Source organism: Coregonus lavaretus (genome assembly GCF_964263955.1).
Source record: "Coregonus lavaretus genome assembly, chromosome: 4".
Lineage (NCBI taxonomy): Eukaryota > Metazoa > Chordata > Actinopteri > Salmoniformes > Salmonidae > Coregonus > Coregonus lavaretus.
Genome location: NC_139991.1, coordinates 25,973,459 through 25,990,190, shown reverse-complemented (window position 1 = coordinate 25,990,190; position 16,732 = coordinate 25,973,459). Strand labels below are relative to the sequence as shown.

At 45.7% G+C, this 16,732-nt stretch overlaps 1 protein-coding gene across 1 annotated transcript; it reads right to left on the bottom strand.

Annotated features, from left to right (window-relative positions):
* Positions 1 to 4,702: 4,702 nt before the first annotated feature.
* LOC311128603 (membrane-associated phosphatidylinositol transfer protein 2-like) lies at positions 4,703 to 16,098 on the bottom strand (the record flags this gene model as incomplete). The annotated part of the gene is made up of 22 exons (XM_084160783.1): positions 4,703 to 5,221; positions 5,433 to 5,561; positions 7,378 to 7,561; positions 7,851 to 8,000; positions 8,157 to 8,305; positions 8,469 to 8,585; positions 8,675 to 8,791; positions 8,992 to 9,140; positions 10,175 to 10,342; positions 10,573 to 10,719; positions 11,150 to 11,320; positions 12,073 to 12,248; positions 12,478 to 12,701; positions 12,847 to 12,966; positions 13,079 to 13,268; positions 13,359 to 13,512; positions 13,654 to 13,744; positions 14,268 to 14,332; positions 15,091 to 15,198; positions 15,347 to 15,442; positions 15,569 to 15,916; positions 16,095 to 16,098. The coding sequence occupies 22 exons, from the start codon at positions 16,096 to 16,098 to the stop codon at positions 4,862 to 4,864; spliced, it is 3,417 nt and encodes a 1,138-aa protein (XP_084016909.1). The 3' UTR covers positions 4,703 to 4,861.
* Between the last annotated feature and the right edge of the window lie 634 nt (positions 16,099 to 16,732).

Genomic DNA, 16,732 nt, shown 5'->3' with positions numbered 1-16,732 from the left:
TATAGTTCATTTTCACATGTTCTATGTTTGAGCTGCTTTTGAAAGCAAAAGTCGAATAAAAACATTTTTGGCATTGTTGAATTAGATTTACATAATAGCAAGCTAGGACTGATTGTTTGGTCTAGGGTTTGGTAAGCTAAACTAGCAAGTCTGTTTATTTGTTTACCAAGGCAACTACTGTAGCTATCTAGTAAACTTGCTAGCTACTTCAGTCGATGTTGGACACATTTCTACCTGCAAATGAATACATTTCTAGCGGCAAATGTTTTAAATGATAGCCATGGTATAAAAGGGATAATCAACTCAGGGCTCTATGCGTTCTCTGGATAATAATGCAACTCCGATAGACACACCTTCCACGTCTTCATTATTTTCCATAGAATGCATAGCCCCTTGTTGATTTATTTATCCCTTACACATCTACACGGTCTTGAACTATAATAACTCTTCAGTCACACACGTGGCCTCATACAGTAGAACATGTCCTGTACTGAGTGTAAAAACAGGTCTCTAATAGTACAGTACATGCAAGACTGCTACTAAAGTGACAATAATTCTAATATTCTCATATAAACAATAGTTCTTTCTGGCATACATTTCAATTTCAAGACATACTATAAGGGTTAGTGGTTAACATAATTGATATATAACTACTGTATACAATATTGATGGCTAACCCAGTCTGAACTTTGTTGAACACCACATATTACAGCTAAAATAGAAACTTCATCAGGATGGAATTTCACTTCACATGTTCACAATCAACCATTTCTTCATTCTGACGGAAAACTCTGCCTTCACAGAAGAGAGGAAGCAATACAGTATTTTGTCAAAGCTTTGTAAAATGGTCCGGTTTGAAAAATAGTTTTGTTTGCACTATAAAATTGTTTAACCTTTAACCTTTAACAGTTGACCTTTGTAAAGGGACAGCAGAAGTGTGAAAGGGCGGGACAGTGGAGAAGTAGATGTTGTTGATGTTGTCTATATTCGTGCATGTTAGATAGATTGTCTCTGTATGTGTCTCGTTGTGGTTATGCTACTCTGCAACTGAAACAATAATAATATTGGCAAAGAAAATACACACCTGCCACTGACTGTTGGTCCTCCAATTAACAATAGAATCATCATCATCAACATCATCATCATAAACAAAACGCTACATATTCAAATATTGTTCACCTGAAAGATCCATAATAGAAAGTAAACTCATGTTACGTAAATAAATACCTCTCAACCATTATATTCCTACATATACAGCATCATTTTTACAGTTTCTACACTGACAGACAGACATATCCATGGCTCCTGTACAGTCTGGGCTCTCCAAGCCTGTAGCAGGAGGACATTTAACTCATCATCACCAGACCACAGGCAAGAGGGGAACAGTATGGCTGTATCCAAAACCTCCCCTAGTGCCTTTCAGCCAGTCACCTACAGCTCTAGTCTACATCCTTGGTTAAAGTCGTAGTTCACTGAAAGATCAAAGTTTGTATGACTTTGTCAAACCTCAAAAGTAGCCTTATGTAGCTGGGTCTACACAACAAATGGTGTGGGACCGAGACTTGAAATTATACCTTTTTTTATACGTCTGATCAATGTCTGACAAAAACATTGATTTTGAAGTGAACTATTGCTTTAATTAACAATCATCACTGTTACGCCTCTAGCTAGTTTGGTCAGGGTGTGAATATTCTAGGATTGTATTTCTATGTTTGGCCAGGTGTGGTTCCCAATCAGAGGCAGCTGTCGCTCGTTGTCTCTGATTGGCCTTGTGGTCCTCTGTAGCTCAGCTGGTAGAGCACGGCGCTTGTAACGCCAGGGTAGTGGGTTCGATCCCCGGGACCACCCATATGTAAAAATGTATGCACACATGACTGTAAGTCGCTTTGGATAAAAGCGTCTGCTAAATGGCATATTATAATATTATAATATTATTATTGGGGATCATACTTAGGCAGCCAGTTTTCCTGCCTGTGTTGTGGGATCTTGTTGTGTTCCTGTTTAGGCTTGTGTGTTAGCCCTTTGGACCGTCACGGTTAAGTTTGTTATTTTAGTTACTGTGTCGTGGGTTTATTAGTTAATAAACATGTACGCCTTTCACGCTGCACCTTGGTCCGACCCGTTTCTTAATGTACGTGACAATCTCCTATGCTACTGCACTTCAGTGGTGTCATAACAGGTTGCAATAAATACAACTTTCCATTTAGGTTGACTAGTTGACAATAGTAGCATGTCCCTAGAATCAAAACAACATGCTAGAGCTTACAAGCGCTCAAGTCATAAGTACAACCATAACCACATCCTATATAGCTAGCCATTATGCCCCTTATATGTGGACAATATATTGGATTAAAAAAGATCTACAATTCATAGATCTAGTCTGAATTACATTGTTAAAATACAGTATTGAACATGTGCCTTTTCAGTTAAAGCCACGCTGTCATGCTCTCAATGCAAGCCCCAACTCTTCTTACAACACAACACAAAGGAACGGTTGGATACAGCCTGGTACATTAGCTTTCCACACCCAACAACTGTCTCGTTTTTGGCACATTAACTTACATTATTCAGTAATCCTGACATTGAATAAATGTACATGAGTGTGCGTACTACTGCAGCACACATACCCTGCAATAATGAATAGTTATTATATCATGCACTACAAAGGTAACAATATGTAGCAACATGAGATGGTACCACGATTCTTCACCATAAACTAGTGCAAAAAACAACAATGAGGTTGAACAGGTTGAGACACTACAGCCGTTAGAGAGAGAGATTGTTGTTTTGGCCATGTGTTGGCATTGTGTGATTAGTAAATGGGGATATAATAGAAGTCAATGATAATACCTAACCATACAGTAGGAGTCAGGTATTAGATAACAGGATAGGTGTTCATCTAAAATGCTGTGTACAGGTTGCCATTGCTTTAGTGAAAGCATCAGTAACACTTTCTTTTATAGTCCGATACCAGCTGGTATTTGCTAAGGAATAACATTGTATATTCTCTGGTACTTCAGATAATGAATAACAATTAGAAACAACTTGGTATCAGATGGTGGGTATTATTAGGTAAAAAACAGGTTAAAAAAAAAAACAGGATAGGGGAACTGTCAAATAAAGTGTAATCAAAGCATGTCTTCCTGCCTCTATTGAGGAGGTCTGGTCTGGTACACACTCTCACAGAGAACAGAGGGCCATCCTGTCTGCTCTCAGAATATTACACCCCTTCTTCCTGTGACCTCATCTCCTGTTCTCGTCTGTTTGTTAGAAATCATGAAAAGTCCAATTTCCGTCCTTTGAATAGTGAGGGTTCGCTGAAAAGCTTAAATCACTGTGAAAAGCCTAGATCACTTTCAGTATCCAGACTGAAATGTAGTAATGTCCAATGAATAGCATTCATCACATCCCTCAAGAAGGAAAGAGCTCAGAGTCTCATAGGGAAGTCCACTGGAGTGTGACTGAATGGTGTGTAATGATAAAGGTTGATAGCTAAGAGGTGCTGCAGGATGAACTGAATGAATACCAACAGCATCATGCTTTTGGAAAACAGAGAAAGACACCGCTCCCCCACTGGTGGCTCAGAGGTATTGCAAGCAGATGGTCTGGTAAAGGGATTGTTGCTGTGTTCTGTCTGTACAGAGTTTAAAAGTGTCACTAATGTCTCCTGTTATGCCAAGCCTTGTCTAGCTCAGTCCTGGGTTCCTTCAGAGTCTGACTTATAAATGTGTCATTGGGGTTTAAGGCCTGGGACGGCCCACAGGCCATACTGAGAGACGTGGTACAGTAGCTACTCTGTTACGGAGTGAAAAGGACTGGAGCTGAGCCAACGTCAACAGTAGAAATCACTGTGTAGTACCACACTGATAACAGAAGAAAAATGGCCCAGGAACAGACTATAGAGGAAATTGTACATCTCATCCATAACCTTTCCCCTCCCTCCCTTTTGTCTTGCATCTCTCTCTGTATCCACCCTCTTTCAATCCACCCCTCTCCCTCTTTCTTCTCCTCTTCCATCTCTCTTTCTTCAGGGTAGTGGTGCTTCTCTGTTGGGAGTGTGAGAGGACTCGTTTCTTATTGCCAGACACAGCGGGGTTAGAGGGAAGGAAGGAGAGAGGGAAGGAAGGAGGTGTATCTCAGCGGAGATAGAGGGATAAAAACAGGTGAAGTTGTTGACTTGTTGCCATGGCTACAGACTGACCCCCTGACCTACACATGAGTCTTCTTTTGGTGGCTCCACTGTCCGGGCCTGTCCTGAGCTGGGGTGTTTGTATGTGTGTGAATTCCCATTGCCATCTAGGTAGAGCGAGTACATTCAACCATTACTCAGACAAGGGTGGGCACTCCAGGACCCCAGGGGGCGACGATTAAGGCTTTTGATCGTTTGTTTTTGTTTATATTTTTCATTTATTTTACCTTCCAGTTATTTTCTTTTAGTGGCCAAGGTAGGTCATATAAAAGTCTTGACTGTGATACTCTAATGCTACAGTATAAATGTATTTAGACCCTTTACAGCAAAGTTAGAGCACCTCCCATCTTTCTGGCTTTACTTCCATTTCACTCAACTCATCTGTTCTCTCTCTATTCCTTTCATATCTATTTCCCAAGAGACCCTGCTTCTTCCCCTCTCTCACCCTCTTTGCCCTCCCTCTCCCTCCCCTTTCACCTCCTCCCTGTCACTTTCCACCCCTCAGTAAACCTTATCCCTCTTTCATCCCATCCTTTCCTTTCTCTCTCTCTTAACCATACTTCTTCCTATCTCCATCCATCCTCCATCTCTCTCAGGGCCAGTCCAGAGATCATGGTGCTCCAGGTACAGTCAGGCAGGGTCCCCTCCCCCTGTAGCCCAGTCTGGTGAGTCCTATTTTGGACTGAGTAATCCTCCTGACCCCTCCTTGGTGCTCCCGGTGCGGCCCCAACACCCAGCTGCTATACTCATACTCCTCTGGGTCCCCGCTCCTGCTCTCTCCCTCTCCACCTCACATTGGCTCAGCGTGCGTTCCGTGCGTCCTGGTTGGCCAGGGGAGCTAGAGCCCGCCCCCCCAGTTGAGTTGATGGAGCGCAGGATGTGGTTACGCTTGCGGAGGTAGTCCCCCCCGGCGGCGCCCAGTCCAAAGCTTCCCTTACGGAGGACAATACGGGCGCTGGCGGTCTTGGCGGGACGAGACCTCTGACTGTACTCCATCTGGGAGAGATGAGACGCATAGCCGTCTGGGATGAACTGATAGAGAGGAGGGAGAGAGAGAGAGAGTGTGCGAAAGAGAGAGAGATAGAGAGAGAAAAAGAGAGTGGGTAGGAATGGAGGAGAGATCAGATCAATCACTCATCTACTAAACTATCCATCTATAGGAATACATTTGTGCATTCTATCTATTCATAAGTTGAAGTTGGAAGCTAAGCATCTCAACACTTTCTAAGAGCTAGTTTGGTACCTGACACTGGCTGGACATCTTCTTGGTGGGCCGTCCCACTATGTAGATGTGTGAAGGCGGCAGGCCTAAGGAGGAGTACACTGTGATATCCTTAGTAGAGCCGTATGCAGCAAAGATCTTCATATGGGCCTGCACACACACAAACACACAGAGGAATGGACTGTTAGAAACACTACTTTAGAAGGGATAGTGTTGTTTTTACACTATATATACAAAAGCATGTAGACACCCCTTCAAATTAGTGGATTCAGCTATTTCAGCCACACCCATTGCTGACAGGTGTATAAAATCGAGCACACAGCCATGCAATCGGCATAGACAAACATTGGCAGTAGAATGGTCTTACTGAAGAGCTCAGTGACTTTCAACGTGGCACTGTCATAGGATGCCACCTTTCCAACAAGTCAGTTTGTCAAATTTCTGCCCTGCTAGAGCTGCCCCGGTCAACTGTAAGTGCTGTTATTGTGAAGTGGAAACGTCTAGGAGCAACAACGGCTCAGACGCGAAGTGGTAGGCCACACAAGCTCACAGAATGGGACCGCCGAGTGCTGAAAAGTTCTACAGCTGCACCATCGAGAACATCCTGACTGGTTGCATCACTGCCTGGTATGGCAACTGCTGGGCCTCCGACTGCAAGGCACTACAGAGGGTAGTGTGTACGGCCCAGTACATCACTGGGGCCAAGCTTCCTGCCATCCAGGACCTCTATACCAGGCGGTGTCAGAGGAAGGCCCTAAAAATTGTCAAAGACTCCAGCCACCCTAGTCATAAACTGTTCTCTCTGCAAGCGGTACCGGAGCGCCAAGTCTAGGTCCAAAAGGCTTCTTAACAACTTCTATCCCCAAGCCATAAGACTCCTGAACAGCTAATCATGGCTACCCGGACTATTTGCCTCCCTACTGTTATTTTATTTTACTGCTGCTCTTTAATTATAAAAAAAAAAAATTTACTTAACACTTATTTTTCTTAAAACTGCATTGTTGGTTAAGGGCTTGTAAGTAAGCCTTTCACTGTAAGGTCTACACCTGTTGTATTCGGCGCATGTGGCAAATACAATTTGATTTGATTTGATTTGAAGCACGTAGCGGGTTCAAATCGTCTGTCCCCGGTTGCAACACTCACTACCGAGATCTAAACTGCGAAGCAACGTTAGCACAAGAACTGTTCGTCAGGAGCTTCATGAAATGGGTTTCCATGGCCAAGCAGCCGCACACAAGCGTGTGATGAATCACACTTCACCATCTGACAGTCGAACGGACGAATCTGGGTTTGGCAGATGCCAGGAGGACGCTACCTTCCCGAATGCATAGTGCCAACTGTAAAGTTTGGTGGAGGAGGAATAATGGTCTGGGGCTGTTTTTCATGGTTCGGGCTAGGCCCCTTAGTTCCAGTGAGGGGAAATCTTAACGCTACAGCATACAATGACATTCTACACGATTCTGTGCTTCCAACTTTGTGGCAACAGTTTGGGAATGCCCCCGTGCACGAAGCGAGGTCCATACAGAGATTGGTGTGGAACAACTTGACTGGCCTGCACAGAGCCCTGACCTCAACCCCATCAAACACCTTTGGGATGAATTGGAACGCTGACTGCGAGCCAGGCCTAATCGCCCTACATCAGTGCCCGACCTCACTAATGCTCTTGTGGCTGAATGGAAGCCAGTCCCCGCAGCAATGTTCCAACATCTAGTGGAATGCCTTCCCAGAAGAGTGGAAGCTGTTATAGCAGCAAAGGGGTGACCAACTCCATATTAATGACCATGATTTTGGAATGAGATGTTTACATACTTTAGATCCACATACTTTTGGTCATGTAGTGTATTTGATAGTAGAAACCTAACTTAAAAACCCTAAGTCCCCTTACCCCAAGTCCCACTTACCCTTCCTCAACCCAAGCCGTACCCTTACTCCTACACCCTCATCTCTACCCTCCTGCCCCTCTTACCTCACAGATGAGGGCCTTGAGGAAGTTGGCCTTGTGTCTGAGTGGGTCGTGGACCAGGCCGTCACAGAAGGACACGATTCCATGAGGGAAGTTATGTTGAGACAGCCAGGCCACCACACGCTGCTTCTGCATGTCTGGACGACCCGTCACATACACTATCAGATAGCCCAGGTCCTGCCAGTGTCTGAAGGGAGGGAAAAAAAAGAAAAAAAGAAAAAAAGAAAGAAAGAAAAAAATAAAATAAAAAAAAAAGAGAGAGAGAGAGAGAGAGAGAGACCAGGCTGTGGGTGAACAGGTGACACCCCAACAGGTCTGGTGTCTTATCTATCTATTTAGTTATTAATTTGCTGATTCACAACTTGTATGCCACACCAGCATTAGCTAGTGTGACTCCTGGTCAGGAACATAGCTACAACCCCATAACAGTACATAAAATACAAAGCACGATAGAATAAGACCCATCATGTTCCTACCTGACCACGTCCACAGCTCCAGCTCTGACCTTAGGGTCGCTGCCCATGATGGACACACTGGCAGCAAACGACCCGTCGATACTGAACACTACAAACTCTGTTCCCCGCGGCAACACCGTCAGGTAGCTGTCTGCAAACGTATGGTCACCCCTGAGAGTGGGAGGAGAGACAGGGGGAGGGAGGGAGAGGGTGTGGCAAGGGGGAATTGTAACTGAAAACCACATAATTTAACGCTTGTTCTCATACTCAAAAACACCCTGAAAACAAGAAAATCAGATATTTAAAGGGTTTAAACCCATAGCCTACCTGACGACCAGTTTGACAGGATAAACTCCAATGCCCAGCCTCTTGCTCTCTGGGATGACATAAGAGATGCGTCCGCTGCTATTGGTCAGCTCGGTGTCAAAGTACACCCACTCTCCTGAGGGGGGCTGGGTCATGATGTGGATGTCAATCTGGGGGACAGCAAGAGGAGGTTACAGTTTCAGAACACATCGGTATATTACATAAATAATTACTGACTTACCCATTGTTCCATTGACAAGCAATACATTATTTATGCTCAAATATCAAGTTTGTTCCACAAGACAAGTTTGCTTAAAATGAGTATAGCTTTACCTTCTCCCCAGTAAGAGTGACCATGTCCAGAGGGCCATACATGAAGCGTCCCATCACCAGCTGTGTTCCGTCCTCAGTGAACACAGCATCATTCACACGGTGGTTGGCCGTCACGTTCTACACACATAGACGTTTACCATGGTCAATATTTCTACAACTTGCCAACAGAAAGACTAAAAGGTGGTTCGGAAGTGGTCTGTCCTCACCCTGATCTTGACATGGGTCCTCTTGCGGATCCACTTCTCTCTGGGTTTAGAGGGCTTGAACTCTGTCACCTCTTTCCCATCCAGCTCCAGAATACTGGAGTTCTCATGCCTCATCACCTGGAGGAGCAGACAGGGATGATTACATAGGCATTCATACAGCATTCGTGAGCCTAATAGGAGGCTATGCCTTTATATCTGGTTGCTAATATTCATATGGTCTTACCTATATGAGTAGGAAGGAAGCAATGTGAGTGTACTTCCAATATGATGTGGGGAAGAGGTCTATGCATTCATATGGCATTCATAAGCAGTCATACCTGTCTGAGTAGGAAGGAGACGACGTCAGTGGACTCCCAGTATGAAGCATGGAAGAGGTGAGGCAGGGCTACAGTGGGGAAGGCTGTGAGGGCATCAGGACAGTACAGGGCAAAGTCCATCCGCTTACTGCCCCACCACCGAGACGCAACTAAAGAGAGGGAGCGAGAGAGAGAGAAGTCTCTCAGTCAGCTACATTCCTGGCACAAAACAAGTGATACATAATCACAGTCGAGAAAATAAGACAGGGTTGTAAAAGATGTTGATGTGTATTTCTGGTCAATGACAGTTCCAGACAAAAAGAGGTTGCACAGTAGAGGGAAGTGTGCTCATCCAGAGATTTACAGTCCAGGGGAGAGGCTCTATAGTACAGAGTCACAGGTCCACACTGGAGTAGAATGGGGTTCCAGGGGCAGATTGAACTGGAGTAGAGGGACAGTTTTGATCGGAGGAGGGAGAGGGTAACATACAAGATCAGTGATTCCCAAATGGTGGTCCCTCTTTTCAATCCCAGCTAAAGACTGGGTCCTTGATTAAGGACAAAACTCCTGTTTGGGAAGCACTGCAGTACATTATATGGTAAAGGCTGTAGAGGAGAAGAGGAGAGAGAGAAGCTCTAGGACTGCAGTGGTTCAACTGTAGCTGGAAGGAGACCAATGACAGGGCACAAAGATGGGAGTAGTCCTGGGGGTCACACAGGATTCAAACCACAGTACCCAGACTACCTTGCTCTACGTCCATCAGCGTGTCTGGCGACGGGAGGTCAGAGTTCGTATCGGTGATGTCAGAGGTGACATCAGAGGTGACATCAGAGGTGACATCAGTGAAGTCAGACAGCAAGTCTGAGGAGACATCAGAGGCAGTGACTTCAGAGGTGACGTCATCGTCACCCTGCTCTGAGTCGTTGAGTCCGAGAGAGAGGAAGGGTCGGATCTTCTTCCTGGCCCGCAGAGAGGGGCTTCTCGAGGGGAGTTTAGGAAGAGCTAGCTGGGAAAGGAGACCCAGCTTCTTCGATGGGCTGCTTTGGCATTTAGTAGCTACGGAGGGATCAAGGGTTGAAGAATGACAAAACAGAGGGGGCAAATGAATAAATAATCAAATGTATGTTATCTCCCTAAGCCACAAACACTAATGTTAAATGCAAAAAATACAGATAAATCAAAAAGTATGAAGTCCAGTACTGACTGTTGGCGATGTTGGAGGCGGTGTATGAGTCGGCCATGCCTGACACCTGGCTGGCGATGCTGGCCTCGCTGGACCTACGGAGGCCCCTGGGGTGGGGGGGTCCGGTCAACGGGGAGGACGGGTACTGGCTGTCCACAAACACACCACAGTGGGAGTGGAGCACGTCAGCTATGGAGGGAGGGAGACACAGGAGAGAAAGTGTGTGTGTGAGAGAGCGGGAGGAGGGAGAGAGAGAGAAGTGGATTGATCAAACAATCAATCAATTTAATTGTATTTGTATAATGCTTTTTTACAAATAGAAATGAAATACAGACAAAGAGAGAGAGAGAGAGAGAGAAACAGACAGACAGAGAGCGGACAGAGCAGCAGACAGACAGAGACAGAGAAAGGGTACAGACTGTCGTTGAGCTGTGAGGCCTGTTGGGGCCAGTTGAGTACAGGGACGGGGATGCAGGTCTCATTGACGCCCCCCTCCTGGTAACGCAGGGGTACTGACAGGGGTACTGACTCCAACAGGAGCTGGGGGTTACTCTGCATCGTCTCCACTAGGGGAGGGGGGAGGGAACAGGGGAGAGAGAGAGATGGGAAAGGGGGGGGGGGGGGGGGGGGGGGAAGACGGAGAGATGTGGAGAGGGGGCGGAACACGTGTGGGAGAGAGATAGGGAGGGAGGAGACAGGAAAGACACGGGGGGAGACAGAGAGGCAGAAATAAACGGACGTAACAGACATGGACTAACTGACATACAACAGTACAGTACGTTATAACTGCTAAGACGGACAGACGTAACCCATTGTACATTATACCTGATAACACCTGCACACAGATATAGTACTATGAGAGCATATGGACATGTAAAGCAAAGCACACAGCGAGTTGAGTGCTTGCTTTTGGAGGAGAGATATCCCGGAGACATAAAGGAATAGTGTGTGTGTGTGTGTGTGTGTGTGTGCGTGTGCATGTGTATCTAGCCTCACCTAGCAGAGCCGAGTGTCCGTCCCCCAGAGGGAAGCGTTGGTAGCGGGGGACACAGAAGGGGGGCAGCTGGTGAAACCTCTTCTCTAGGAGGGGCTCCAGGCGGGAGGCAGAGGGGTCCGCTGGATGAAACAGGTTATACACCTGCTGACAAGCCGGACGCAACGCTGAGACTGGAGAGAGAGAGAGAGAGAGAGAGAGAGAGAGAGAGAGGTAAAGAAAAATATCTTCCCGTTATTTACATACAGGAACAGCTATCGGAGTTCCTTCCAAAGCTCACATATTGAAAATCATTGGACCAAACAATGGAGGATACTATGAACCACTTCCATCAAGGCTTCTTATCTCAATGGTCCAGAAGTGACACAGGCAACTGCTGACGAGTCACATCTCTGGAACTCTCTAGAACTCCATGGAACCCCTGAAGACACCATGTCACAACCCTCTCTGTTTCCTCTGCTGCCTCTCAGCTCTTTTTTAAACCTCCTATCTCCTGATCTTAGTTCTTAATTTACTTTGGACCATGTGTCTTGAATGTCTTCCCTTGAATGTCACATACAATGGACTTCTGGCATCAGAGATCTAAAACATGACTTCTAACCTCTGAAGTATGATGTTACCTCATTAAGGGATGTCCTGGCAGAGCCCGACCCCACAGCTGCAGGAAAAGACACTGTCACCGCACAGGTGCTGAGTAGCTTAGTTTACAGCTTCTCACTAAAATGTGATACTTTCTGTAAATACGATCATGAAAAGTGGTGACTTTGCTTATAGTCTATTTCTGCTTTAGCCAACTCCTTAAAAGGCCAACTCCATGCATGGCAAAGACTGTTGGCTGCAGTCGGAATATAGCCTATAGTCTACAGTATAGTCTAGTATAGTCTACTGGCTACTGAGATCAACCTCTGATGAAGGTCTTCCTCACCATCTATAGACGGCACCACAGTCTTCCTCAGCGCCAGCACCAGCCCCAGAGGAGAACCAAAGAGGAAGAAGTCTGCCACCTCGAAGTCCAGCCTACCTAGCGCCCCCCCTCCCTCTAGCATGGTACTGCTGGAGCGCCTCGACCCCGGGTCTGTTCTCAACACACTGCTGTGGAGACTGGAGAAACCGAGGGAGAGGGAGGGAGAGAGAGGGAAGGAAGGAAGGAAGGGGGGTAGAGATGGAGAGAGAGAAAGGGGGTGACAAAATAGAGGGGGAAAGAGTCACATGTTAGGTATAAACAGTAAAAAAGTTACATGGGCAAAGTGAACATTTGACAACAATGACGGTCATTGTCACTACACCTTGAATGTGTGTGTGTGTGTGCGTGCGCGCGCACGTGTCTCACCTGGACAGGAAGGCCTGGTGCTGTTTGATGGTGTCTAGTTCGTAGGTGGAGGAGTCACTGCGTTTGCGTGGCAGCATTGTCTTGGGGTCGTCAGGCCCTAAGCTGCGAGGAATGTCGATGTTACTGCGACTAAGATGGCGACTGCCCTCCAGAGTCGGAAGAGAAGACAGAGAGGACGGAGAGACACTGTTTATTATGATGCCTGGGGAGAGGAGGTCTGTGTCCTGGAGAGATGGAGGGCAAGGAGGAGAGAGAGAGAGAGAGAGAGAGGGAGGGAGGAAGGGGCCACACATAGTTAGTAGCAGTCAGATTTACAGCACAGATAAAGGAGGGAATTTGGGTGGAATTGAAAGGACTAGAGGAAGGTACCTGTACACTGACAGTGCTGCCTCGTCTGCTGCTGTTCTGGCTCTCTGAGACAGGGACGTTACTGCTGCACAGAGCATCAAACCCTAGGATACCACCTACACAGTCCCCGATCACACACACCTACAGGAGGAGAGAACGTACACCTTTAAGTTGAATATATAGAAAATAATCAGCAATAGATAGCAGAAACATCAGTGACCTCTAAACTTTGACTCCCGACCTCTGCACTGACCTGTCCGGAGAAGGATGTCCCTTCCAAGGACCTTAAGAAGTCCCCATACACCTGATTGGCTCGTTGGATGACGGTAGCCACGGCATCCTGGTACTGGGGAGCGGAGGTGGCCAATAGGGGCAGTGCAGCCAGAGGGATGTGGTCCTGACTGTTGGAGAGGCAGCCCTCATCATAACTATATGGACTGAGACTGGTCAGGAGAGATAGAGGGTTAGAGTATGTGTGTGTGCGTGTGTGTGTGCGTGCATGCATGTGTGCGCACATGTGTGTGTGTACTCACTTGGACACCAGGGAAAAGGCGTCGGCACACACCGCGGGGCAGGGGACCATGCGGATGGCGATGCGTCCTAGGGCTGCTGGGTAATGGATCCTCATCACTCTCTCAAACGCTCCAGTCAGAGTGTTGACGTCCGCCTGCTTACTACTTGGCTCACCTGGGAATAATTATGAGTAAATAGTAATACAATATTGTTACATTGTCTTTACAAGAACAAACAAAGTAAGATGACTGTAAGTGTTTACTGTAACAGTTTAAGTGTTGTCTACTTTATAAATGAAGTTGTTATATTTTATACCTGCTCCAGTGTCTAGGATGTTACCCCCGTGAAGCACCAGGACGAGAACGTGGATCTTCGAGGGCGCCAGACACTGCTGAGACAACCCATCCTACGGGAGAAAGAGGAGGAGAGAGTGCGGACGTTGATTAGTTACCAATCAACATTCGCACTCTCTCCTGTGAAGGGGTAAAATCATGTAAATGAAAGGCATGGATTTGAAATAGAAAAAGAGACAATTCCACCACTCTCTATCAGAAATAAAACAACATATTTTTTACAGCCTACAGGATGATCAACTAACACAACACCCTACTAATGTGAACCTACTCACACCACAGGGCTTTGGAGTCCTAAAGGCTACAAACCCCCTCTGAACCACAGTGCACTGAGGGCTAGGTCCAAAGATGCACAGTTTGACTGCAAACATTGTTGTTAATGTATTGTTATTACATTTTCTTAAGAACTTATGAAGCTATAGTTAGTAACCCTCTGTGAGAACTCATAATGTTGTTTACTACTCTCGTACGTTCTTCATACTGCCATTTGTTTATTTGGATCCACATTAGCTTTTTCTGAAGCAGCAGCTACTCTTCCTGGGGTCTAGATGAAGAGATGTTACATTGGAAGCATACCTCAAGGAGTCTCTCCTCACTACTGGTGACTGCATACCCTTCACCCGACTCCTGATACAGGCTCTCTGTAAACAAACACACCAACACACATGCACAATTATTTTTCATTGAACAAATGAACTTCCTGAAGGACGATATAGGACATGAAAGTCTGAAATCTTAATGACGAATGGAGCGAGTGTGTGTGTGTGTGTGTGTGTGTCTGTTTCGATTTAGATTTTACTGGGATCCCCATTAGCCGACGCCAAAGGCGACAGCTAGTCTTCCTGGGGTCCGACACATAACGAAAAAGACATTATAGACAAAAATACTTTACAATTGACATACATTTAAAAATATTAGCATAGACATTACAGACTTACACGCATACATTACTACATCAAATCAAATCAAATTTTATTTGTCACATACACGTGTTTAGCAGATGTTATATCGGGTGTAGCGAAATGCTTGTGCTTCTAGCTCCGACAGTGCAGTAATATCTAACAAGTAATATCTAACAATTTCACAACATATACCCAATACACACAAAACTAGTAAGGAATGGGATTTAAGAATATATACATATATGGACAAGCAATGACAGAGCGGCATGGACTAAGATACGGTAGAATATTATAGAATAGAATGCAGTATATACATATGAGATGAGTAGTGCAAGATATGTAAACATTATTAAAGTGACTAGTGTTCCATTTCTTAAAGTGGCCAGTGATTTCAATGTATACATATGCCTTAACTAGGTGTGTGTGTGTATGTGTGTGTGTGTGTGTGTGTGTGTGTGTGTGTGTGGGTGGGTGCTTGCGCGCGTGTGTGGTCCTACCCTGGCCCTCCGTCTCTGTAGTCTCCATCTTGTCCATTAGGTCGTTGGAACTCCACTTGGTCATCTCCTTGGCATGTAACAACATCTCCTCATTTCCAGAGAAGTCCTCTGAGGAGACAGACATCAGTATAACATCAGTATAACATCAGTAACAGTTGATGTTGTAATAACATGTAATAACAGTCATATAACCACATTAAGTAACAGCTGATGTAGTAACTGTAATAGTGGTCTGTAATAAAATGTCCTAGCAAACCGTGAGCGTCAAAGAACTCGTCGTCTGTGCTGTCCTCTGAGTCACGAGCGATACTCTGCATCCGCCACTCTGAGATGTTCTGGTGGACGGGGCTTCCTGTGTGGACAGGAAATAGGAATAGGAGTTGCATCAGTGAGGGAACTATTCTCTCGGGGTTGATTTGAGACTTTGGGACTTGGGAAGTTGGTAATTATTGAACAGAGAAATGCATTCCCCACTAACCTCCTCTCTTAGAGGATCTATTAGACGACTTGGACGAAGTCGACCACTGCTTGGTGAGCTCTCCACGCGTCTGTAATGTATCTCCCAGCCCTGTCCGTCCTCCGTCCACCTCTCCCGCCTCCCCCAGGGCCTTCACCCCCTCCTGGTCCTGGTCAGGGTTGGGAGGAGTCCCGTTGGTCTCTGCCGCCCCCTCCTCTGTGTCACTGAGGCTGTACTGGGCCATCTTCCTGGCCAGGGCTAGCTGGGTCTCCAGCTCCAGCTGTCTGATGTCCTCTATGGTCAGACCATACCACTCATCTTGCCAGCACCATGCCTGCCGGTGGGCTCGCACCATCACCTTACGCAGGCCTGGGTGGAGGGGTGGTGGAGAGGACAGGTTAGTATGATAACTAACTAACTAACACACCATCACCTTACGCAGGGGAGGAGGAGGAGGTGGGAGGGAAGAGCAGGAGATTAATAACATTATCACAGCGATCTCTCTCTCAATTCCAATCAATTTAATTATTTTCCTTTCTCTCAATACCCATCAATCGTGCATGCATTCATTAGAAATAAACTAATGAGCCTGTCAGTCATAATGTACTGAACAAGCGCCATACAGGAACAACACACTGAGCAGTCACACACACAACACACATATACTAGACACACAGGTACAACACAAACACACACCTAGCAGGTGATTCAACATTCAACTCAGCCATAACACGAGATGATTAAATGAGCTTTGTGTATAAATTAAGAGAGTGTATATAAACAAACAGCAGTAGGTCAGTGTGTGTTAGTGATGCGCGGGTTGACTCATAACCTGCAGTCCCTGTGGTTATATCCTCGGAACGGGCGGGTTTTGGTTAATTAAATATTGTGTGGATGAACAGCGGGTGAATAAAGAGAAAAAAATGCATTAAAAAAAATCCATAATAATTATTGTGCAATTATTTCAATATTCATATTTATAGGCTACATTGAGGTTTTTCTTTCATTATTTTTATCTGGCATTAGTGCGTAGGTCTTTTCATAAAAGCATGCGGAGGGTGTGATTTATTGTTTGACTTTTTCACAAAAGCATGCGCACAGTGTCAATTTAGTCTATTGTTGGAAATTTGTTGTTTCAGAAAAACAGTAGGCTACTGTTCAATAGGCCTAAATATTCAATGAGGT